The sequence below is a fragment of the Melanostigma gelatinosum genome, assembly GCF_949748355.1.
Source record: "Melanostigma gelatinosum genome assembly, chromosome: 14".
Taxonomy (NCBI): domain Eukaryota; kingdom Metazoa; phylum Chordata; class Actinopteri; order Perciformes; family Zoarcidae; genus Melanostigma; species Melanostigma gelatinosum.
In genome coordinates, this window is record NC_136647.1 from 11,274,823 (window position 1) to 11,299,069 (window position 24,247).

Genomic DNA, 24,247 nt, shown 5'->3' on the forward strand with positions numbered 1-24,247 from the left:
GAGAAACACGGAACACAGTGATAGAACGTGAAAGGGCCACAAACAAAGACTCCCAAGATTTTCTTTATGTCACACTCAAAGACACAGCTCAGCACATGAATGGGTATACCATCAAAAACAAAACATCAGCAAATAATCAAAATCAAGAGCAGAGTTCTGCAATCCTACCACACCAACACTGTAGTCTGCAATTATCATCACTAATCATGCTGTTAAATGTTTTGACTATGCCCCTTTATACGGCCATGTGTATAATAATAAAATGGCACCGTCGGCCCACAAGATGGCAAACATCACATGTAGGTCCTTAAACGCACAAGCAAAAATAAAACCATGTTCAGCACAGATGCATGTATTTTCACATTAATCATCAATAATGAAAAAGAGAAATCACACGGGACCAAATTGGATAATAGACCTTAAAATGTTAAGACCAATATGCAGCACTAGGACCAACTCTAGCAATTAATAATCTAAAGCAGGATTACTGAAAGAAATATAGTGAAGAAGATGCAGCAGGTCACTTGTAAAAGGAAATAAAAAGCGTGAACATGTAATAAAACATTCAGCGTTCCAGAGGTTTACGTTTTGGTCTCATGGCTGTTGATGTAATGCCTATTAAAGTACAACAGTTACATTTACACCCGTTAAGTAACATATTTGAAGACATGGCGTAAATCTTAATTTAAATATTTGAAAATAGTTTGCTTCGTCCTGCTCATATTTAAGCAGACCGATTAAAAAAAAAAAAAAAAAACACTTCTAAAAAGCTAAATGGCAGGACTTCATGCCTTCAGTATTACTGCTAAAACAAAGTAGCAAAACGGTTCTCGAAGCAATATTAAGAGGAATTCTCAAGTCCAGCAATGTTAAATGTAGAGAATAATAAAAAAAATAAATAAAAAGAATAAAAGGAGGCGATTTTAAAAGGCTAATGATAAAATGATCTGTATGGACGTTAACATCCACAAAACAACGAACCCGAGCTTTGTCTTCCTGGAAGTCTAATCATTGTCTGGCCGCTGAAACCTCAGTACGAGCCGGCAGCGTTACTCCAGCCTCGTCTGTAAGACAAAACCTTGCTAACAGCAAATCTGGAAACACTGGCCGACACGAGTTTGCCCTTAGATTTAAAGACCCCATCAGTAATAATGGCATATCTGCATCCTGCTGCCTGGATCATACTTCCCCGGGCTGAAGAAAGGATAGACCGGCTCGTCAAAGCAGGTCTCAAAGATGTACAACCGCTTCATTGTGACAGCGTCATAGAAACTAAGGCGCCCGTTGTCGTAGTCCAGGTACACGCCGACCCGAGGGGAGTTCCAGTAATCGGCTACGGGGATGCGCCTATCCTCTCCGTTGGCATACAACCGGTCCTGCAGACACAGGCTCCAGTATCCCGAGGAGGGGGAGAGGCTGACGAAGCCCTTTCTGTTGCTGCTCTCGGTGGTGACTCCGAGGTACCAAACACCTTTGTCTTTCACATCCACCTCCCAGTAGTGCTGGCCGCTGGCGTACTGGGCCGTGGCGAGGACACCACAGAAGCGGGTGAAGCGGGCCGGCAGGTCCGGCTCCTGGTGACGAATACCCCCCTCCTCCACTTTGGTGTCGAAGTCTGAGATGATCAGGTTTGGGTGGGCCGTGTCTGGATCTAAAGTGAGGTTCTGAGGCACTGCGCAGAAAGAGATTGGGAGTTAGTTCACCTCGCTCTTAAGATCGGGCTGAAGCTGGCATTACATGTGGCCACAAAAAAGGCGGCAGATTTGTACTCACTGGTATGCAACACATGCATCATCTTCTTCCACATAATGAGCTGGAAGGGGCCCGAGAAGTCTGTGAATTCGGTCTGACAATTAACCGTGTCGAGAGATGGAAAGGGCTTGCTATGGATGACTCTGTAGAAGAAAAACGGGAGAAAGAAAAGTATTATGCAAATGTTAGATTCAATTTTTAAGATATAGGTTCAAATCAAATAAACAACAGTGAGCTACTTACTCATTGAATGTCTCAGCAAGGCTCTGTCGGAACAAAAAAGGCATATTTCGATTAGTATTTAACAGACTTCATATCAATCTCTTGGTGGGGGTTTCAACATGTTTAATAAGATGTTCTTATTGCTGTTGTGGAATATTTCCTTCAAAAGTTCAGGAGTGAAATTGGTTTTATCCAAAGTGATAAAAACAGAGTCTTGATGAATGATCAAAGTTTCAAAAAGTCAATTTAATGTTTGCAAACAGAGAACACAAAACACAACCACGTATTGCAGTGAACTGTGAATATGCTCTAGAGACGCAGAATAAAAACAAGGCATTTATACCGGCCGGCAGGCCGGCACAGAGGAGACAGATAACACACCGGAGACTAAGGCAGAAATGTTTAGTCTAACAAGAAGCAGTTGATTGCAGAAAGAAGACGTCTGTTGTTTGTCCCGACTAAGATAAAAAGTGACCTCTGTACTAGAACAAATAGGTCAATGTGTTCAGACATCCAGACAAATTAACTTTCTAACAGCAACATCTCTCACAGAAAATATGATGAGGAGGTTAAAACATTTTTGGCACAGTTTTGCGAAGAAATACGCAACTGGTCTGAGTTTGTCGCCATGAGATTGTAGCAACACGGAAGTCATGCAGCTCTGTCTTTCATCTTTGAGTGAACGGCTTATGCGGATCTGGCAACCCTAGAGTAGGAGGAGTTTGCAAAGCACATTTCATTTGTGTGAAAGCGTCATGGCCTTCTTTTGTCCAAATTATTTTGTCATGTGCTGTGAGATTCTTACCGTGGATCAAAGATGACAATGGCTGTTCCATTTGTGAGTAGTTAGGTATGAAAGACCGACAGTATGAACACATTCCTAGAAAGGACATCATCTGTTTTTTAGTGTTAGGTTGAGGCAACAAAACAATTGAAGCGATTCTTTTGGGGGAGAGAGTCTTACCTTCTCCTGAAATGTCATGGCCAAGAAAATGAACATTTTGTGTTACAAACTGTAACTTTGAGAGACTGGCCTTGTGGCCTTCCTGTGCTAGGTGTTGTAGCAGCTTTAATGTATCCGTCTCCTCTGTGCCGGCCGGTATAAATATCTTGTTTTGATTCTGCGTCTCTAGAGCATATTCACAGTTCACTGCAATACGTGGTTGTGTTTTGTGTTCTCTGTTTGCAAACATTAAATTTACTTTTTTAAACTTTGATCATTCATCAAGACTCTGTTTTATGTTAAACACTTTGGATAGAACCAATTTCACTCCTGAACTTTTGAAGGAAATATTCCACAACATTACTCACACACAATAATTGTCCATTTCTAACAGAAATCCTTCTCTGGTGTGAAACTCTATCAGACTGACCTCAAAGCTAGTTTTCCCACCGACGTGGCCGTGGATATCAGCTATAGATTTATCCACGGCCGCCATCTCCGCCTCGACAATCTTCAAGTTCTCGTCTACGACGGCCATGGTGGCAACTTCCTCAGCATCCAGGCTGTCGAGCAGGGAGTCTCTCTCGTCGAGCAAGAATTGGACCAAGGCGCCAACATCTGCCTCAATCTCCTCCTTGAGTCTCTTCTTCTTCAACTGGAAGACAGATGTTTTCAGACGATTAGGATGAAGGATCCGATGATGGTAAGTTCAAATGGTATCCATGTGCATCCAACGTTTATACATCAAGTACTTCAGGACTACTAATTAGGCCTCCAAGGTGATTTGCAATATTGCATTTAACTGAACTTTCAGGATAGGATAAAACTGGGAAGTTAGAGAAAGTTGTAATGTTGAAAGACGACTTAAACCAAACATGCATACATATGTAATGTACACAGCAAAAAAAGGTCCATTCCATACCCTCGCTTCATTTCTGGTACGCCCATCAGCTGTTATAACTTTCACACATTGAGACTTCTGCCAGTTGAGCTCCATTAGCCTCAGTTTCAACTCCATCTGTAACAAACAGATACATCAAGACACATGTACACAGGAAAAGAGACAATGAATCATGAAATCACAAACAAAAAAATGATTACATGAACACTTAAGACTTACCTTCATGTCATTCACAACCTCTGGCACAGGTGCTACCTCATGGTGTCTGAAACCACAGTAAACAAACAGAAGTTATCTTTTCAGTCAGTGCTTATTAAACAGCATTGTGTGGATCATCGAGGTCTAACAAACGAGTGCCTCCTTCCTCGTAAAGCATTAGAAAAGTAGATTTCCAAATATTTCCGTTTGCTAGCAGTCTCCTCCGCCAAAAAAAAAAAAAAAAAAGCTGTGAATTCCAGTTGCAGGTGCACCCGCATGCATAAAAACAAAACGGAACCCACTTGTAAAAAACAAACATAAGGGCAGGATTCCCAAGAGGCATCTCAACAAACTGTGGGTGTATGCTTTATGAACTCTTAACCTTAAATAATGGCCGTTTTCAAAATCTCACACTAAAGTTCTGCATACTACACACTATGTACTGTATACTGCCAACTAAACTATGAGTATGCCAGTACCAGCAGACTGTTCACACTGAAGCAAAAGTCTTCTCTGCATCATATTACTATCAATCACCGTTAAATCAACATTAACAATTTTATGTTTTCTGGTATTATTCTAAGGCAAATTAAAATTCATTAAATGTTTTAGTGTTACGTATTTTCTACAGTACATTATACAAGCGAGCTCTCAACTATACGTTAGTCACTCGCCATCATTTTACACCACACTCTGGCATGCAAACCCCTCATGGGTGACAAACAATGCCGATGCTCGTCATGGTGTGACTGACTCACACGCAAATCTGCTCGTTGTGCTAACCTCAACACATGTTGCTAACAGCGTGCAGCGCTGAAAAGTAAAAGAGGGTCGAGAATAGTATACAACACCAGTATTGCAAATTCAAATGAATTGAAGTACACTTAAGTCGTTTCAACAAAAGTCCACGTTAAAACGTTCACGTCAGAGTGTGTGCTCCACTTTTTAATATCAATGTCAGTAAACGGCAAGATTTAGCTGTACACCTACTCAAAGTTAGCTTAAGAAAAGGACGTTTCTAAAATCTTGAAGTCAAAATTACAAGCGCATATTCCAACGGAGAGCACATTTAGTGCCTCTATAATAATTGAATGAGTGTACTTGGATATGGAGATTACCGGTACATAAAATGCACATCACTACCCTGCAACACCCATGCTCGTCTGACCCCCACCATAGATACCGATGCAGACATTTTCTTCTTTTGAAGAGAAGAGTGACTGCATGCGTGTTACTAACTTTGCTTCTTCCCAGAAGTCTGCTTTCTCACCTCGCAGGTGTCCATGGACCGTGGTTGTGACACCCACTGCTACTATTATTATTAATCACATTTGTTTCACTGCTATAATTACTGATCTTATATCATCCTACTTTATCCATTATATTATTTACATTAGGGCTACTACGGCATCACTATTCTCATGTCTATTTCTGTCACATGGATTGACTATGTTGTTTATTCTGTGCACATGGCATCTATTGCATTTCTGCAATAAACATGGGAACCCTCCTCAGTTGCTCTCTACACTCTCAAAATCAATTATGTGCATCTACAGCTGCATGTTCTGATCTCGTGAGATATGAGAATTTACATTTGCAAAGAATATAAAACAATGGAGTTAATGCTGTGGTGGTCGACTCTGGCATCTCTTCATCGGAACAATTGAGGAGAGAAAGACTTAGATTGAGTCATCTCATGATGGTTAGAGTGTGGGCATTAGCATGATTAAGACACAATGGCAGGCGTAATGAAGAACCCCCGATTACGAAAAGATATAAACTGGGTTGCTTAGGATTCCAATTTGTCAAAGTATCAAGGTTTCTTGTACAAATGTAAACTTTGTTGAAACAAAGTTCCCATTTAAATTTAGGCCCCAGTTATCAGATCAATACTTCAAACTTTTAGAGACACGATTTTCAGTTCTTCTGCGTGAGCATTAATTGTCATTCGTATTTGTACAGGTTAATTTAACTGGCGAGGTCTAAACTATTAACCTGACCTGTGCAGTGATATTTGTTGATGAATTTTACAAAACAGGAACCCCTTTGTCAAAGCAAACAAATAGATAACCAAATAGTACATGTCGATAATTCCCATAATGATGCAAACACGACCAACCTGTGTGCTCTGGACTCCCTGCAGACCACACAGATGGGTCTTTGATCAGTCTGGCAGTACAATTTCAGCTCCTCTCCATGTTGGTCACACTTTTGATCTACTTTAACGGGCTTGGAGGGCGCAGGACAAGACCCCAGACGCTCCAGGTCGTCGAGTTTGTCCACCAGGTTCTGCACGAGGTAGTTTTTAGTGAAGCTCCTCTTGTTGAATACCTGAGAGAACAAATAAAACCTGAGAAAGGCGCAGATATGTTTGTAACGAGTCCGTAGTACTTCGTCCACAATGTGTATCTTTTTGTTGTGCATTAAATAAAATCCTTTACAGCTAACACAGTTGGGTCATTACTGTTAACTAATTTCCCTGCTGATTATTTAGCGTTACCGTTAGCTAACGTTAGCCAGCACAGCAACGGTAGCTACGAAACTGCTGTTCTGAGAGTATAATTTTTCACAAAAACAACTAAAACTAGCTCCTCTAAATCCCCTTGTATGTGCATGAAAGTACGTTAATACGGTTTTTCACACGTGTACCATACATATTTCGTGGGGGGGAAAAAACAAACGCGCGTAATAACTTACCGTCCGGCATTGAGGGCACTGATAACCGTAGTCTCCGCCATTTTCATCCCAGTGCATGCAGATGCAAAAGCGACAGAAATTATGCCCGCATTTCAGTATAACGGGGTCTTTGAAAAAGTCCAAACAAATCGCACACGTGAGCTCTCGCCTCAGGTCGTCTCCAGCTGCAGCAGCGGTAGCCATGTTTACACGCCAACAGCAGCACAACACTGGCAGTGGAGGAGGAAGGAGAGAAGCGCGCGCATATGTGGTGCGTCATTTCCGATTTAATCAATCAGCTTCTTCCCTCCCTCTCTCTCTCTCTCTGCCTCAGTATCTCACTGCTCATATTCTAATCAGGCAGTAGCACATATTTAGAGCAGTAAAATAATACTAAATTAAATCTCACTTTTAATTATTGACATGTACAGATTCTACTGTCTTGGTATACGTCCCAATGCATTTTATTAACATCAGTTACATGAGACATGAGATTAGAACGCTTTATGTCTCGACTCCCAAGTCTATGTATAAATACTGAGTAAATCAACAACACAAGTAAGCAACACAATTTATTCTTAAATACATATACATAAAAACCCATTCTTAAAAAGACAAACTGAATATCAAGTTTGATTGTTTGTGCTAAAATTGTCATATACATGGGGATAACTGGCTGTGGAATATACATTACATTGCATAGCTTGGATTGGCATGTGAAGGATGTGACTCAAAAAGTGCATTTGATGTCAAATATGGCGTTATTTCCAAATTCATCAGGGGAAAAAACAAAATCGCAGCACTGTCCTAGCAGACTATTACGTGCATGAACCATCACATCCCTCGCTGATTCACACCTCAGCTGATTTCCAGCTCATGTTAATCACATTGGCTAGCCCTGATGAATATTGGAAATAATTATACAATGACGACAACACCATAATAAGACAAATATTTCAGAACATTGACCCCAGCATGTTGTATATCCATAGCAGAGTAAGACAGGTTTAACAACACATGTAAACAAGAAAGTTCACCAGTGATATCAACAGCAGATTATATCAAATGCCTCAAACGTAATATTTTTTCCTCGAGACATACCGATTTGTAAGCAGCTATTTTGCATCCTTCGTTCAAAAACATGACTCAGAACACTGAAATCCCACACAGTAAGAGTGACAAATAAAGCTTACAAGAACATAACATGAGAAGAATAGGGGTCAAACCATTGGATATGAATAAAGTATTTGCATGTTCACAGCACCACACTTATTAGCAGTGTAACACAGAAGTGGGAAGTGGCTCGGTAGAGATTTTCTTCAGTCAACAGTAAATTGTGTTACAAGACACGGTCCATTGTTGTAAAAGAAATAACTCCTGAGATGAGTGTCTCTATTCACACATACCTTAACCAGTGCTATCTAAAAAAAAAAAAAGAAGAAACATTACGCCCAAAATATTTTGAATAAATATGACAATATCACAGAAATACACAGTGGCGCAACAGGATGGATAGCAGTAAACATTGAGGTAACAAAGCAGCAATGAACTGTAAACACATGACGCAGTAAATAACTGAGTTTTCAAGAATACAAATAGTGGGAATAACCCAACTCAGCAGCAACATAAATGCTCAATACATCTAACATCATATGGTAAAAAAGAAGAACAACAAAAACCAAGATTAGGTGGTTCATAAACATAAATTCTAACTGCAGTGGTCTGAATCTCCTGCACTCTGATCAGAGACTTCTGCTTGTTTTGTTCGATATGAAACAGGTGGTGGCATCTTGCATTTTTGTTTTTCATTACAAATTTTGTAGTTCAGAACGAGCGTCTCCGCAAATATTTTAGGACAGAATTGTTGGCCTAAAGGCACAGTTCCTCCCAGAATGCATAATTTTCACAGTATAGTCTTACTTAGGCTATGGGTTCTATATTAACCTTTTAATCCCCAATATTTTCATACATTTTATTATCATCTGGCAATTGATGAACTTTAGGACAGTGAGTGAAATTATAGTGTCAATATTGGACTTTTGCATCAATAACAGAATTGTTAAGATACTAAACAACTGGAATATGCTACACAATGTGTGCAGAAATCTGTTTTGTCCCTTGCAAGTAGATGAGATTATCTTGACACCATTAATATCTTGGTAGACAGACAGTACCAGAGCTCACAGACACAAAGTTTTGACTGACACAGGGGCTGGTCGATAACATCTGAGTGTTCTTTTTGAGGCGAACGATTCCTTTCAGTATGAACGTTGACATGATCTGGTCCCCTTTACCCGAGGTAAACCTGCAGCACTAAATCTCTGACTGGGCCTGCGTGACACTAGCTTTATGAGAAAAAGTGCTCTCAGTGACATGGTTTTCTCCAGAAGGGATATGACGACTTAAGGGACTTTAACACCCCAAAGCTAGTAAGTGAGAAATGAAATAGCATGCTACCAACAGCACAAGTTGGAATGTTAAGTGAAGACACCCTATAGGACTGTACTCTGTGCTGTTTTCCGTCGCAGTGATCAAGGTTCGTAAAGGTTCCAATACTGTATAAATCCTCCACTAACTGGCAAACACACACACACACTCATCCAATAACGCATATGATCAATCTCAGATTTTTGGTGTTATGAAAGCAATTAATTACCAGTTTAAAAAAAAAAAGAATCCAAAATTGTAAAAAACCCTCACATATTCTTCATCTCTTTGTCCATCTGTGCGTCCACGGCTCAGACCTCTGAGCTGTTGTGGCAGTCTTGCATCCTCACCACCAACATGGGCTCTGTACTGATAGACCCTTTCACCACCTCCTGCACCCCCTCCCTCCATCCCTCCTTCCCATCCTTCTGTCTGGATCTCAGCACCAGTACAATGGTGACAATAATGAGGGCGGTCAGCAGCAGCCCCACCAGTGCCCCCACCATAGTCACCAGACCCTCTTCTTCCTCCTCCGCGTTCAGCTCACTGGGTTCCAGCCCATCGGTAAACAGCTCATTCGACCCCCCTGCCTGTCTCTTGGTGCGGTCCAAAGCGATGTGCATGATATTGGTACCACGGTTGTTGTCTGCTCCGATATCTTCAGCAATATCTGGGACTTCGTCGCCGGCCGACCTCCTGAAGCGATGGCCTTTGCCGCTCGATGGGGTCAAGGCGATATCATTGCTTGTGGAAGCCAAGGAGTGGTACTCCAGGCTGCGTTTTCCAATTCCTCTGTTGGCATTCTCTTTGGAGCGGACCGTGTAAATAGTGTGAATGTACCACTCGCGGCCTGCAGCAACCTGAGGAAAATACCAACAAATGCACATATTAGAATTATGTTTAATTTACAAAATGAGAAATCTGAATTGATTAAGACTCCAAAATGAACACATCTCTCAAAAAGAAATGTCTACATCAATGTTTGATAAGATGGGACCTGCTGGTGCTAAATTGACTCATTAGACTTTGGATTTCTGGCAAAAGTGCACTTAACCAGCTTTGAATTGATTTAATGTAATGATGATTCAAAATACAATAACTCTGCACTGCAGTCGTAACAATCACCAAGGATTACATCAAAACAAAGCCTAATGTCTCACAGCCATTGTCGCCACAATACAGCAATCAAACCATCGCACAAGGACGACGCAAAACATAAAGTTCTGTACAGACAAAATTGTGGCAAAGCAAACATGTTCCAAGCTCTCTTACAGCGCAACATCTCTCTCACAATAACACATGTACAGTCAAGCTTTTTGGATGTTTTATACATTTTAACTTACTGTAGCTACTGGTTCACAATACAAATCTGTCACTTGCTACGAGGAGCAGTAAGATGATGAATACCTGGAACATGGCTGTAGAGTCCAACCTAAAGCCATCAGACCCGGGCTGTTTGACGAGGGACAAGGCTGATGGATCATCCACTGCCAGCGCAGCATTAAAACTGACATCACCAAACACACGTGCCTGAGTCTCTGGCTGAGCCTTGTCCTGTTGAGGCGCGTTAGAGTAAGGGGGAAGAAGGAAGTAAGGAAATATGTTTTTGTTTGACTGTAAAACATTATTTTGCATCTCGGCATACTGAAATTGCATGATTTAAAACCTTAAATAAACTCACAATAATCTTGAATCTATAGAGCAGGGATGGAGAGTCAGCCAGGCAGCCAAATTCAAACTTTGTTGGGTTGTACTTTGGTACGTATCCATCAGCGCCAGTGCAGAGGAACACCTTCTCTATGCCACAGAAGAAAGAGTCCCCCAGGTTCTGCACAGGGTCCACCATCACACGGCCGTAGATCGTATCGCCTGAAATAAAAGAGGCAATGAATCCTAAAGTCTACACCATGTTATTATTATGAATCATCAATCCACGAAACACAGACTATTCAATGGAAGTAAATGGAAATTAATGTAAAGGGCTGTAGTCCTGTTTTTTTATGTTTTTGTTTTTTTTAGCAAATAACTTCAAAGTAAATTCCCTCTTTTCTTTCCATGATGTCAATGTTTGCATGTCGGTTGTCTTCCAGGATTGATTTGGGAAAATAACAAAATAACTATTTACAAAATAATAAAGCTGACGTAATGTTCACTGTGATGGAACAGCCACAGTAGGTCAAGCAAGGTTTATTGTTGGCAAGTCAATTTTCATATTGTGCTGACATGAACTCAAACCAATGTAGAAAAAAAAGGTAGAAAATCAATCTAAAAGCTTGGCACACTGCAAAAAAATGACAGAAGTGATGTAAAACAAATTCGACACGTAGACAATGGGATACAAACATCTACAGTCTTTTGAAATCTTCCTTGTACTAAAAAGTCTTTAGACATGGGAGGAAAATGTATTTGTGTCTTGAAATATATTTGTGTAAAATCAATCATATCCATAATTTGAAATGCATCCATGTATATTAACAGTCATACTGTGATAGTGGCCTGTATCATTATGTTGTTCACGTCACTGAGACGGGGAGTCTAGTATAGCGGCCTTGGAGCCCGGGTGGAGATAGAAGGGGGGCGAAGCAGATAAACAAGGAATGCAGGTTTTCCAACGGAGGGGAAAGCAAGCGCTGGTCACTATGACGGGCGTCCAGAGGTGGAATCAGGAGAAGACGAGTGGGGAAGGAGACTGTGGTTAATCAAAAAACCCTCTGTTATGACTTGTCCGAGGTACACAGTGTAACTTGTCTCGGTGAAAGTGACTCGGTGAAAGTGACTTATACCCAAAGAGACTTTGGGTATAAAGTAATGTACAATGCTATTGTGAAGTTAGTTGACTCCGGACAGCTCGGTTCACTTGTATACTTTGTGATCCAGAATCCAATCTCTCTTGTGTTCTGTGTGTTCGTTACCGAGTCCCTAATAGTGAGATCCTGTGGTGTCTCACCACGAGTCAGATAGATAACAGTTACTGAGCCAGCCGTTAGGCATTGAGTTTTTACAAAAGTAATAAAGTCAAAGAAGCTGATCATCAACGGGAAGAAACCCCACAACAACGTAGTAAGAGTGTACTTACCCTCAGAAAAGGCTATGTCAGTCTCCTGACCAAAGCCCATGGAGCCATCAGAGAGCCACAAGCTCCTCTTGGACAGCAAGAACATCTGAGTGTTCAGACTGAATTCCACTGCAACCGGGTCACTCACCTAAAGCAGGACGTATAACAAAGTGTAGCACAACAAAGCAGGGGAATGAGCCAGGGACAGAGAGAGAGAGAGAGAAAGAAAATAAGAAAGACAATATTACAATAATAATAAAAGAAACATGCCCTTTTCGGAGCTTAAGGTTCAAAGAAAATCTGCCTTGCCTGCTGGAATCTGATGTCTAGATCGAAGGTGACTGGTTCTCTGGGGCTGCAGACAGGTGGAAGAGTGTACTCCATATTCTGGGCTGTTGTGCAGGGGATCAGCTTCACTGTGTAGGTCCCAGAGTAGTCTCTCACCTGAACGGAGCAAAGAGGGCCGATACTGTGTCAAGTCTGTATTTGTCCGTCCAGCTGCTCGAGTGCACAGATTTACACAGTGGACGTTTCAATTTCATGTTGTCATACTTACAGCAAAGTCAGAGGTGAAGGTCCACTGCTGGACTGGCTGGTTGTAGGTGGGCTCACTCCTCACTAAGGTGAGGTTAAAGGTCAGGCCGGGGTGGCCCACACACATCACCATCGAGGACATGAATGTTTCTAGGGAGGGAGAAGTTCATTACAATCAAAATCAATTGCGATGCCTGAGACTAATCACGTAAGCAATGTGTTTGTATCGTCAGTGACACTCATGACGATGAGTAAAAGTGGTGCAGTTAAAATAAGTCAGTCTCACCAGCTCTGTTTATTCTGCCTCCAGAATGAGACTCCACGAACAGACCCCTGAAACGAGCCTTGGTGCGGAAGTTTACCACCAAACGTCCCTGTTCATTGATGCGCATGCTTGTTGGATACAATGAACCTGGCAAGATACAACAAAGACACAGGATTTTACAAAAACGGATTTAAAAATGTGGATGATGTTGGGTCCAGAAGCAAAGAAATGCCACGTCCTCACGGCCTTGGGAGCTTACCCTGTAACTCGGCCCTCAGGGGACTGCCGATGCCATCCTTCCAGAGAATGGCCGTGTCGTACACGAAAGTGAGGCGCAGCTCAGACTGCAGGTCAAAGTGCTGCCAGCCGCCGGTTCCCACGGGTGAGTGGAACACATACGACACGTAAAGAGGCACACGCAGAGTCACATAGGACTGGACCAGATTCAGCACCTGCAAGGGCGTTTCAGGAAGTGATGAGTTACAATTTTAGGCTTAAAATGTAAAATAGATTCAAAATGTATCAGTGACGAGGCAATTTATAGATTACTGTTCATTTACTTGATATTATGGCTGAAGTTATCAGCAAGACATCCTTGAATGTGTGACTAGAACTGTAGTATCCTTTTAGATTAAGGGGGGATTGTAGGTTGATAAGTTATATTAAGGGCTGAGCAGATGTAAAAGATGAACACATTGTTCTCCTCCACGAGATGCTTGAACTCTTTCACTCCTACTCAGTGTTGTACACAAGAAACCACTGTGGGCAGCAATGTGGGCTTGTATTGTTCTTTTCCATCTTGTTCTTTGTTGTTGTTTTAAAAAGGTCTTCAAAAACATGATCACATTTACTTAGATTTTGTAACCTGTAAAAAACATTTTCTACCCAACACCTTTTTATGGATTGCATTCTATGTAAGTTGAAACCCACGTTAACTTGTAGTCTTAGATGTATTTCCAGCCACTAGGTGTCTCTGCTCACCAACTATTTTGTATTTTGTGTGAACTATGTGCTCACACAAGTTTGACAAAGTCAGAGTTTGTCTTAGAAACAGATTCAAAATGCACATTGTGTTTGTTTGACTTGGAGTCAAAATGTGTCAATTTGTATCGTCAATTACTGCGTTGATTGCTGGGCAGGAGATTAATTGACAAGAGCAATTTAGAAGAGCAATTTGGCAGAAGATGTTTTTGGTAAGTCTCAGATCAACCTACTACTTCATCACATATAGTGTAACATCTCATCTTATTTCTAAAATAACATTGAAGCACAAATCACCACTACATTAAGAGGCTGGTGTAACATCACTGCAAACACCAAAAAACCTGAAATGCACTGCACACTGAAAACTACCCAATCCACCAAAGTGTCTCTCAGTAGAGTAAGTTGTGCAATTGCTGAATCAGGATCCAAATGAGAAATGATATGACTGCTAGCTGTGAGACAAACTACCTCAGCGCTAAGGTTTACAAAGCCATAACGTTACTACAACACTTTCTGGAATAAATTGATGCTGCATGGAACAGAATAAAGGTAGAATTTGTTCACAGTTAGTTCCCTCGAAATATCATGATCTTTACTCTTCAACCTTTCAAAAAGTGCGTGTTCTCCCCAGACAAAAAACAACACCTCAGCAAGCAGTTATGGAGACCAAAATACAAAGCCGTTATGAAATCCAATAATTAAACATTGATCGAGATTATTACAGTCAAAATCAAATGTTTTTTAAAGATTAATTTGGTCGTTTGAGAGGGAGCTGAATTATGTGTGCTTGTAGTCTTGCCCCCTGGTAGAGGCTGCAAGATTCAGACCGCTTCTTTTTTTCTCTTTTGGCACTCCTTGACAAAAAACTAAAACATAACCTAAGGGGCAATGTGACAGTGGTCTCTCTTGACGAAGTGGATTTGAGGTCTTGGAAGATGATGGGCGTCATGTGTAACTATGTGTGCAAGAGGTTCTTGCTGTGACTGGGGACAAATAAACACATTTCTTATCTCTTCTTCGTCTTCTCCTTACACACAAAAACACCACGCACACTCAGCAGTCTGATCAGCAACAAGAAGCTCACAGATCAAAGGCTGGAGGAACACAAAAGAGCAGCAGGAACATGAGCGAGGGAGCAAGGGTCTGTCTCCTAATCAACAACAACAAGCCACGACAATACTGCAGATCTGTACAGTGTCCAACACAAAGAAGAATTGCAATTATGCAACAACAGCAAACGGCTACAGGAAGTTTGTTAGCATCCGTCTAATTGACAGCCGACTTCTGTGGTGAGTTCAACTGTCACGCCACGAAGCTAGTAAAAGAAATGCAGTGACTTCCCTTTCATGATTTCACAGATTTCCAGCTTTAAATCTTCCGTGTTGATACAGTAGCAGTGGTGAGCATTAGGGGAATGACTGATGACAGGTTGACAATACTTTGTTTGAGTGTGTATGTTTCTTCGTGCATATGTTTGCATGCACACAATCACACGCTGGGGCACAGAGCTGGCAAACACACACACACACACAAACATTCAGTGAATGAGACGTAAAATGCAGGCAAACAGATATGGTGCCGTTCTGTCTGTGTGACCCTTTCATTCAGAAGGCTGTAAATAGACTGAACATACAGACAGAAACAAACACAGGTGGACACACACAAACACACACAAAAAGGCCAACAGTCCAACAGATGTACATACAAACCCTAGATTGGAATTCATAAGTTGTAGACGAACGTACACACACACACACACACACACACACACACACACCTGTCCATCAGTCCCTATGGTGCCTCCACAGTCTGTGAGCAGCTCAGACATGTGGTAGTAGCTGGTGAACTGCCAGAGACAGGCTTCCAGGTTGAGGTTCCTGTAGAAGCGCAATGTGCTGTTCCCCCGCAGAGAGTCGCTGAACTGGTAGGGCGCCGTGTCTCCCATGCTTTCAGGGCTTCGCGTCAAGGCGGTGATGAAGCTGTGACCGGTGGTGACCTCATTGTAGTCAAGCATGTTGGAGCAGCGGTGGTTTCCGACTCGGGTTCCGTCTGGACTTAGACTCAGTTCAAAGTTCATGAGAGGGCGAGTGGAGATGACCGGAAGCATGCCTGCAAGGCGAGGGGAGACAATGTGATCCTGGCTGTGTCCAACCATCTCTGGTACCAGTACTGAGAGAAATCATTATTTCAAAAACTTAGTGGAAAGAAATAGTTGAACGAAAAGTGCTGAAAAGAAGAGCAGGGGAGCAACCGAAAAAAAAAGGAAGAAGGGAACCTGGAGGAGACGAGGCGGAAGGAAGCTGATTAAAAATCAAAAAGGAAATGTTAAATAGCGGGTGTGCTGGAAGGTTTCTACAGGGGGGTTTGATACAACCCGGCAAGATCTATATTCTGGCTGTCAAGCTCCTGAGGATCCACGGACGTGAATATTACACACACTACATTACTCTTCACTTCATCTGTGGTACAAGTCCTGCCTCCAGCTCCTACCATCTATATGAGGCATGGTGACAGTCACTTTGATGAGGTTAGGGTGTTTCGGGTCCTCTGCTCCAGTGTAGCGTAGCTTGGCAGAGAACGGCTCGGCGCCAACGGTCCCCATCTTACGTGGTTGACACATACCTTCATATGACAGAGGAACAGAGAGGAAAGAGTCTGAACACAAGGACAGACTGCAACACTTTGGAGGAAACAAGACACACATACAATGCGTGTGATTGTCTGATAAAAGATGACACATTGTCATAGCTACAACAGTAACATTCTATTTATACATGAATGCAACAACGATAACAATCCCATACAAATGTATTTAATTCGACAACATTCACAAGGGGGCAATTTTCTGCACCGAGTACTTTTACCTTTTATCTGTACAATAGGTACTGTTCATTCAAAAGCTCTATTACTAAGCGTGCACGACGCTTGGAGAACAAAGCCCTTTTGGTACTCATTGCAACATTGGGCTAAATCCCTGTTCAATTCCTTGTCCCGAAAACTGGCAACATAAGACATAGAGATGGACGTTCATAGTTCTGTCCTCACCTTCCTCCTGGCTGACAGTGAAGACGGGGCTACTGAGCTCTAAACCCTCATCCCCGTTAGAATTAACGGCTCTAGCGGCACACTGGACCCTGGAGCCTGCCTGGAAGTAGACTGAGTCCAATGTGATCATCTTGGAGGACGTAAAGAAGGTGTCAAAGTCCACCTCCCTCATGGGACTGGTGACGCCATCGGGGCCAGCTGGGGCACTGATGAGCCAGCGGTAGTGGGTCAAGGTGTTGTTGATGTGCTCGCTGACACAGATAGAGCCCGTCTTGTCATAGTCTGGGTATTTTGTGCTGCAAGCCTGGAGAATGATTAAGGAACAAAGCAAGAGTGGGCGGGTGGGGAGGGACAGCAGAGAGATGGGAAAGATACAGCAGATGCCAGAGGACAAATGGAGAAAGAGGTGCAGAATACAAACGAGTACGCAACGGTTGCCAAGGAAATCCAGATGTTTCAGTGTGCTATGTTTTCATATTCAAGCTCTTAAAATGGCTTGTCTTATAATTAGAAAAATAAAGATATGGGACAAAAGGGTAAGCCTCGAAGTCAGTATTTATGTAAACCTGTTGACACCATGCCTCCTGATGCGTCACTCAAGATTTCAGTTTTGACAAGACTTTCATTTTGTCTCCCTGAGCAGTCACCTGAGAAGCAAATGACTTAACGCATCACGAAAATCCATTGAAGTGTCTCACTGAGCCTATATTCAAGAGTGGAAGTGACTCTCCGGTGTCTGGAAGCATGGGGACTGTAGCTTTCTAAACTGTGTAATGTGTCTTTCAAGGATGGACTGGCCAACTCCGGAAGGGCCGCTTAACTTTGGCTGAAGAAAAGTATGGGTCCTGAGGGATCACACTGTGCCTTCCACTCCCAGAGGATGCTACCTCATTCCAGAAAATAGCCTACAAATTGAACTGTAGTCTGTCGAGTTACAGCTTACCAGGCGCTGCTATAGTGTACCGTTGTTGTCGAGCGAGGAACTAAATTCAAAAGACATCGCCAAAGTCACTTGCGTCTCCGAATATAGTTTCAGTTTGACTCACTGTGACGCAGATGACAGGGTAGCCGGCTGGTGGATGGAGGTTGTCTGGTGTCCTGGCGACATCGTCGTAATGGAGCAGTGACACCACATGAGGCAGAGAGGGGAAGGTGACATCTGCCATGCTGTTGGTCTCCTCGATGTAAACGATCATTTTAGTTACCTGTTCCAGAAAAGAGAGATTTAAGACCAATGAGAACTACGGACACAGTGCTGTTTGTGAATGAGTTGCTGTCAATGAAATGATTAAAGTCATCACAGAGCTGGATGTCTCACAATCATGACTGATTCTTGCCTTCTCTTTATACTCGTCCCTCTCATTTCTCTCACTCTGCCTCATTTCTTTCACAGATAATCTATGATTCAATGTTTTCATCGCTCTTTTGGCTGCAACTACAATAAAAGTTGTCTGGGCCAGGACACCCCTGTACAAGAGATCCCTGGTCTCAGTGGGACACATCTGGATGAGTGATTTGATGTGTCAAATCAGAAAAACAGAGTTAAAGAAAGAAAGAGTTGTTGTGTGATGTTTAGGCAGGAACACATCCTGACCTGAGTTTCAGCCACCATGTTTTCATCAGGCTTGAGGTGGAGAGTAAAGGCTTCCCTCATCTCTCGGACGCCATCAAATAGCACCTCCACCTCCACCACGTGTTCCTTATCCCCCTCTTTGAACTCAATGTCTGGGCACACACAAACACAAACACAGTTTCAAACATATCATCATTCGAACACGTGTGTCGCTTTGATGGTTCTGGCAACTTGAGTAATTGTTGTAGGTGATATTTTTTTGTGACAGTAAAGACAGTCAGGTTACATCAAGGCCAAGTTTCCCTCTTTTTGGAGTTAAGTTTTCACACAAAAAAAAACTAAATTCATGTTTTGTTACTTCTTTGGAATATCACTAAAACGCATTGCAGCTTCTTATTTGCATAGTGGCCAAAAGTGGTCCATCTTCTGGCGAGGTCAGTAATAGAGCTTTGCATTAGAAATGTGCTGCACTGAGAAAATATTGTGTAAAATGAGAAATTCACCGCTGTGTGATTCAAAACTGCTGAGAAATTTGAACGGTGGGTGGGCAGGTATAATTTGAATAGACTGAATGTATGCATATAAATATTTCATGCCTTGATTAAGCAAAGAAAGGTTCATTGCGCTTAAAGCTGAGTGGATAGAGAGGGATTTCACCCTGCTGACAAAGCATGAAGTATACTGAAATTCAGTTAAACATTACATGACTCTCCACTGGACTATTGCAGAAATGACCTTTCCCCACTTGGGATGAACATAGAAAATCAATGACCCTCACCCAAATAAAGCCCTTTGCCCACTTTTATCAATTCAACACTCCTATAGGGAGCTTTGTTAAAAAACTTTTAGTTTTTTTCATTTAGCTTTTGTTTTTTTACATATAAAAATACCACAATGTAGCTTTAACCCTGCGAGACAGAAGAAGATGTGTGCGAGGTTTACCTTGAGACACAGGAAAGTAGTCCTCTCCTGAGATAGCTGACCCGTCTTTGGTGTGAACACGGACCAGTGACACTTTTGATGTGTCACCCACTCGTACCACAGGGATCCTCACAGTTGCCACGGCGCCGGCTTCCTTCGGTTCACTAACACTGAACTTGGTTTCCAAAAAACGAATGATGGGTTCTGAGGTGCACAGAAAGGGGAGAACATCATAAAATTGTTGGATTATGGACATAAACCTGTAATCAGCACTCCCTTTATTATTACTGCTGATGACAGTTCAAAGTTAAAACCATATGTGTTTAGGTATACGCTGATTTTACCATGTTTCATATCAGCCTAAACTACTCAACTCTTCAGATAAATAAAACACTGGATTCCCTATTTTTTATTGGACCATGTTTCATTCCTGACTTTTCTCCACCCCCCCCCCCCTTCATTACACTCACTGTCAGCTGTGTCCTTGATTTTCACCAGGGTCTCATTCAGAGCTCCCAGCGATGCTCCAAACTGTAAGTCGCTCTTCGGGTTCCCTAAGACCAACCGCATCTCTTCCCCTTCCTCGTAGAGCGTGTCATCAACCAGTGATAGAATACATGGCTTCACCGTCTCGCCTAGAGCGTACAGCGAGAAGGTGAACATTTGAGGTGGAAGAAAGAATGCAATAATCTTCATTTTACAGCATGCAGAATTGTATTTATATAACTTTCACCCACAAATTCTTCCTCATGAGTTTAGAAAACAGTTTGCACACATTTTGTAAAATAAATACTGAAAAAGTGGAGTAGGTAATATGCGGAGCATGAAATACCTGGTAAGAAAGTGATGATAGATGTTTCTGTGTTGGGTCGCTCATCGAAGTCAGAGGCGACCTGTGCAGAACCCTGACGGGTGTAACAGCGAACGGTGGATACGTGTCTGATGTCCCCACTGCGGTACACTGTTGCTGTGATCCGACCGTCGCTCTCCTCGCCGGTGTACACCGGCTCGCGGAACTGTACCTTTGGCACTGTCAGTCAAAAAGACAAACATGACACATCGGAGTTCAATCATCGCGTGTGAAAAAGTAACAATGTATTCCGTGGTGTCTGGGCTGACCGTAACTAACGGGACTGATCTTAAAAAGCGAATCTAATAACTGTCACAACAAGCTGACTGAAAATAGGTCATGAAATATAAAAGTACAAGAAAATGTTTCAGTGATGCTTAGCAAAGCAGCTAAATTTAAGTGTAAAAAAAGTTGTCCTGAAAAAAAAACCCATGTCCCAAAGACACTGGTAGTCTACTTTGTGAGCTTCCATGTGCTTCACTGCTTTCAATGCTTGAGCTAAATGCATTTAGTAGGATTTATCCTAAGAGGGCCATAAATGTCTGTGCAAGCAGTCAGGATTACCGTCAGACGGGCTGACAGACCGACGTTGCCATTCCTAGACTCACACCACTAGTATGGAACTAATAATGAAGATAATAATACATTTTATTTGTACAGCGCTTTAAAATGTACCCAGTAAATACTGAAGGTGAGAAGAGACACAGTAAAAGATTCTAGTTCAATCAAGTCACTCACAGTCAGACACAGAGTCATTGATGAAGACCGTAGCCTTCCCAGGTTCTCCCAGAATGCCGTTCACTGGCATACGAAGGACAAGCTCAAAGCTCTCAGCGCCCTCCAGCTCTGGTTGTCCCAGGTCATCCAGAATGGTGACCCTGAACGTCTGCATGCTGACGCCCGGGGCGAAGTCCAGGTTACGGCTGATGCCCACATAGTCAACACTGGCTAGAGGAAGGATAGAGAGCGGGATGGAAGGTCGGGAAACAATTACAATGATAAGAAAGTTGTTAATTCAATCATTTCCAATAACAGTTGACTCTACAACTGGGAGCTTACCTTCTGCAGAGACAGGCTCGGCCTTGCGAGAGCGGATGGTGACGGTGCCGCTCTTGGACAGATCGGTCCCCGTCCGCCACACTTTAACCTCCACGTATCCATCACTCTCATCCACATGGTACTTTACCTCTCCAAAGTAAAACACTGGAGCTGGAGAGCAAACAAAAGCGAAGGAGACATAATCAAATTTGTATTTGTTTATTCTTTTATAATCTTGTTAATTCTAAAATAATTTTCCAGACTGAGCTTTAACAGATCAGTGCACGTTCGGCCACCGGTAGTTTGGACTTTTTAGGGTTTTGTTAGTCGTCTGATGTTGTTTTGAAACATAATTCATACTTTATATCAAACTATTGATTGACACTTTTGTACCAAACTAATTATGTTTAATGGCCTTCAACCTCAGCCTTTCTAGCAGGGTTCATTTGCATTTTCTTTGTTTTGCTTTATGGTTTAGTGTTTCGTGTAACTTGTCTCCTCTCCTTACGCATGCACCTGTGGTAACTGTCAGCAGCCATCCGCAGTCTGACATGATTCATTTGTAAAGCCAGCCGCTGGACACAGAGGTCAAACAGCGACAGCCCGTTAGTCTGAAGTTAAACTGCAGGGAAGCGTGGCCTTTCAACCTCCCCTGGTCTCTCATCCCACCTACCACTGTTCCGACGGAAAGCGCTGAGTACTTTCAACAAAAAAAAGATGCAGTGAGTACTGAAAAACAAGGCCTCTCTATGTGTGTGTGGTTTGTCTCTTTCTCTGAATGTGGTAAAGACGGTGAGACAGAGAGGAAGCGGCCCCCTAGACTACTCAAAGGCTTGTTTGAACTGGCATCGTTTCCTGAGGCAGCAAAGTGGAGGCAGTCCAGTGTGTATTTGACAGCTTCATCTCCCCCCCCCCCCCCCCCCCCCCGCCCGCCCGCCCTGTCAAGTCCAAGAAAAACTGAATGAAAGTTCTTCCTTCCCCGTTTTAAGATGCCACTCTCACTCGGCTCCCTTCTTATATTCTGGCATATAATCCAGAAATAGCATGCGTATTATCATTTGTTTGTGTCATGATCAAATACTTCAGCAGTCCAGAGATATCCTTTTTTTCCTGAATATTACTTTACGGATATAGGAACCTTTAAGTTATATTTATATACTTTAAGTGTGCCAGATAACAAAAGATAAGCATATACTTAACTAAGGGAATGAGAAAAGTTACTGCAGTTACGTTTTGACTCTCAAGTTAACACAATAAGTGACGGCCCAGGGCAAGAAAATACTCAGGGAGTATCACCACATCGAGTGCAGCCTGTGTCCTCTCGCTGCATCCAAAGACTTGGTTCCTCAATGCAACAAGGAATATTACAGATTGTGTAGGTGGGAAAAACACATGGATAAAAACATCGAAGCAAATACTCTGGTAAATAGCTCGGGGGCTGGTAAGTGTGTTTTTTGGATAATCATTGTTGCGTCAACAATCGTTGCGGAAACATGTAGCATACTGTAAACACTACGTAAGCAGCCTGGCACACATTCCTTTTTATGCCCAGAGAGGAAACTTCTGCACCAGAGCTAATATACATGTCTGCATCTAATATACATGTCTGCATTCACACACGTCTTGACTGCTGTCGGCGACGACAAATTCTTGACACCACAAGAGGGAGTGAGCGATGACGGATGAGTGAGAACTGCATCCTCTGTCCCCTCTGGGACCACGCTTGTGGTTTAGCACTCTGAAGAGTGTGAGAGGGCTGGGGAAGGTGTAAAGCCAAATCGTGATAATTGCCATGTGTGGGTGTTTGTAGCCATTTGTGTTCAACTGTGCCTTTAAATACAGTTTACAGAGCATTCTCAGCTGTCCTCTAAAGAAGGGCCCCTGCTGTTGGAAGTAGGGGACTAATAAGCTCTTACAACGTGGTTTGTAAATAATTAACATGGAACATAAGATACTTTTCTTATTTTTTAAACTCCCATTGGTGCTTGGGATTCGAACGCATACGTATAGTAATTTATGTTCAGCTGCATCATGTTTATTTTATTCCAACTTTTCTCATATTTGTGCTTTTAATTGTGAAATACTGGACAATTCTATCGCTTCACCCCCAAACTCGAGGCTTCAGATAGGCAGTCCACAAACCAATGACGTCATGGTGACTACGTCCACTCCTTATACAGACTTCAGGCCTTTAAAAAAAATATTAAACATCACTAATAAGCTTGACTGACTTATATTATGCAACCTGTCGGGGTTTGCAAGTAGACGTTGCTTAACTTTTAGGAGTCACAAAAAGTGAGGAGCAACAATGTGATGTGGTGACGCTGACAATGTTTTCATGCATGGGTATAATGTACACGTTTTGCTCCCTTTATTTGGTTGAACTATTTTGTGCGGCTCTCTTCATAGACCTCTCAAAAGCATTCGATACAGTTGACTCCACAGACTACAGTCACTCGGTCTGGATGAAGCCACGCTCATGTTGGCAGAACTGGTTTAAGGTATATGTACCTTTTAAATGGAATGAACTGCAAACTGTCCTCAACTTAAAGTCTTACATTCCCCTTGGAGATTTTTAAGCTTTATTATATGATTTTTTTATGATTCTTGCAAGTGTTTTTAATTCCTGTTTATTGTGTAGTGGTGTTCCTACAGCTTTGCCGATTGTGCTCCTGTGAATGTTTCTTGTTCACAAGATGAAATACATTTTTAAAAAGGAGTTTGTTGTTTTACTTTTCTTTTTTAAATACAATTTTAACGGGAGGAAAAAGTAAGGAAGAAAAATGACTTTCATACTGCTTGCATGCCAAGTAAAGATATGTGGTGGAAGATTGCGTTTATGTATAATTAGCAGAATTAAAAC

General features: G+C 42.2%; 2 protein-coding genes across 2 annotated transcripts in view; both read right to left on the minus strand.

Annotated features, from left to right (window-relative positions):
• Nucleotides 1–29: 29 nt before the first annotated feature.
• On the minus strand, nt 30–6,896 carry trim47 (tripartite motif containing 47; the record flags this gene model as incomplete). The annotated part of the gene is made up of 8 exons (XM_079284133.1): nt 30–1,672; nt 1,774–1,895; nt 1,996–2,018; nt 3,348–3,572; nt 3,840–3,935; nt 4,038–4,083; nt 6,136–6,347; nt 6,714–6,896. 8 exons carry the CDS (start codon nt 6,894–6,896, stop codon nt 1,143–1,145), a joined length of 1,437 nt encoding a protein of 478 aa, XP_079140259.1. The 3' UTR covers nt 30–1,142.
• A 2,534-nt stretch (nt 6,897–9,430) lies between these two features.
• Nucleotides 9,431–24,247, minus strand: part of frem2a (FRAS1 related extracellular matrix 2a) — a gene marked incomplete at both ends in the record, with an annotated part of 47,954 nt that continues 33,137 nt past the window's right edge. The window contains 18 exons of the mRNA XM_079283200.1: nt 9,431–9,979; nt 10,527–10,673; nt 10,801–10,988; nt 12,196–12,322; nt 12,484–12,618; nt 12,731–12,858; nt 12,995–13,120; nt 13,233–13,425; nt 15,735–16,066; nt 16,448–16,579; nt 17,003–17,306; nt 18,049–18,207; nt 18,597–18,727; nt 19,518–19,700; nt 19,967–20,131; nt 20,329–20,526; nt 21,085–21,294; nt 21,406–21,555. Of these exons, the coding sequence (XP_079139326.1) occupies nt 9,431–9,979; nt 10,527–10,673; nt 10,801–10,988; nt 12,196–12,322; nt 12,484–12,618; nt 12,731–12,858; nt 12,995–13,120; nt 13,233–13,425; nt 15,735–16,066; nt 16,448–16,579; nt 17,003–17,306; nt 18,049–18,207; nt 18,597–18,727; nt 19,518–19,700; nt 19,967–20,131; nt 20,329–20,526; nt 21,085–21,294; nt 21,406–21,555 (3,557 nt within the window). The remainder of the gene's footprint in view (nt 9,980–10,526; nt 10,674–10,800; nt 10,989–12,195; nt 12,323–12,483; nt 12,619–12,730; nt 12,859–12,994; nt 13,121–13,232; nt 13,426–15,734; nt 16,067–16,447; nt 16,580–17,002; nt 17,307–18,048; nt 18,208–18,596; nt 18,728–19,517; nt 19,701–19,966; nt 20,132–20,328; nt 20,527–21,084; nt 21,295–21,405; nt 21,556–24,247) is intronic.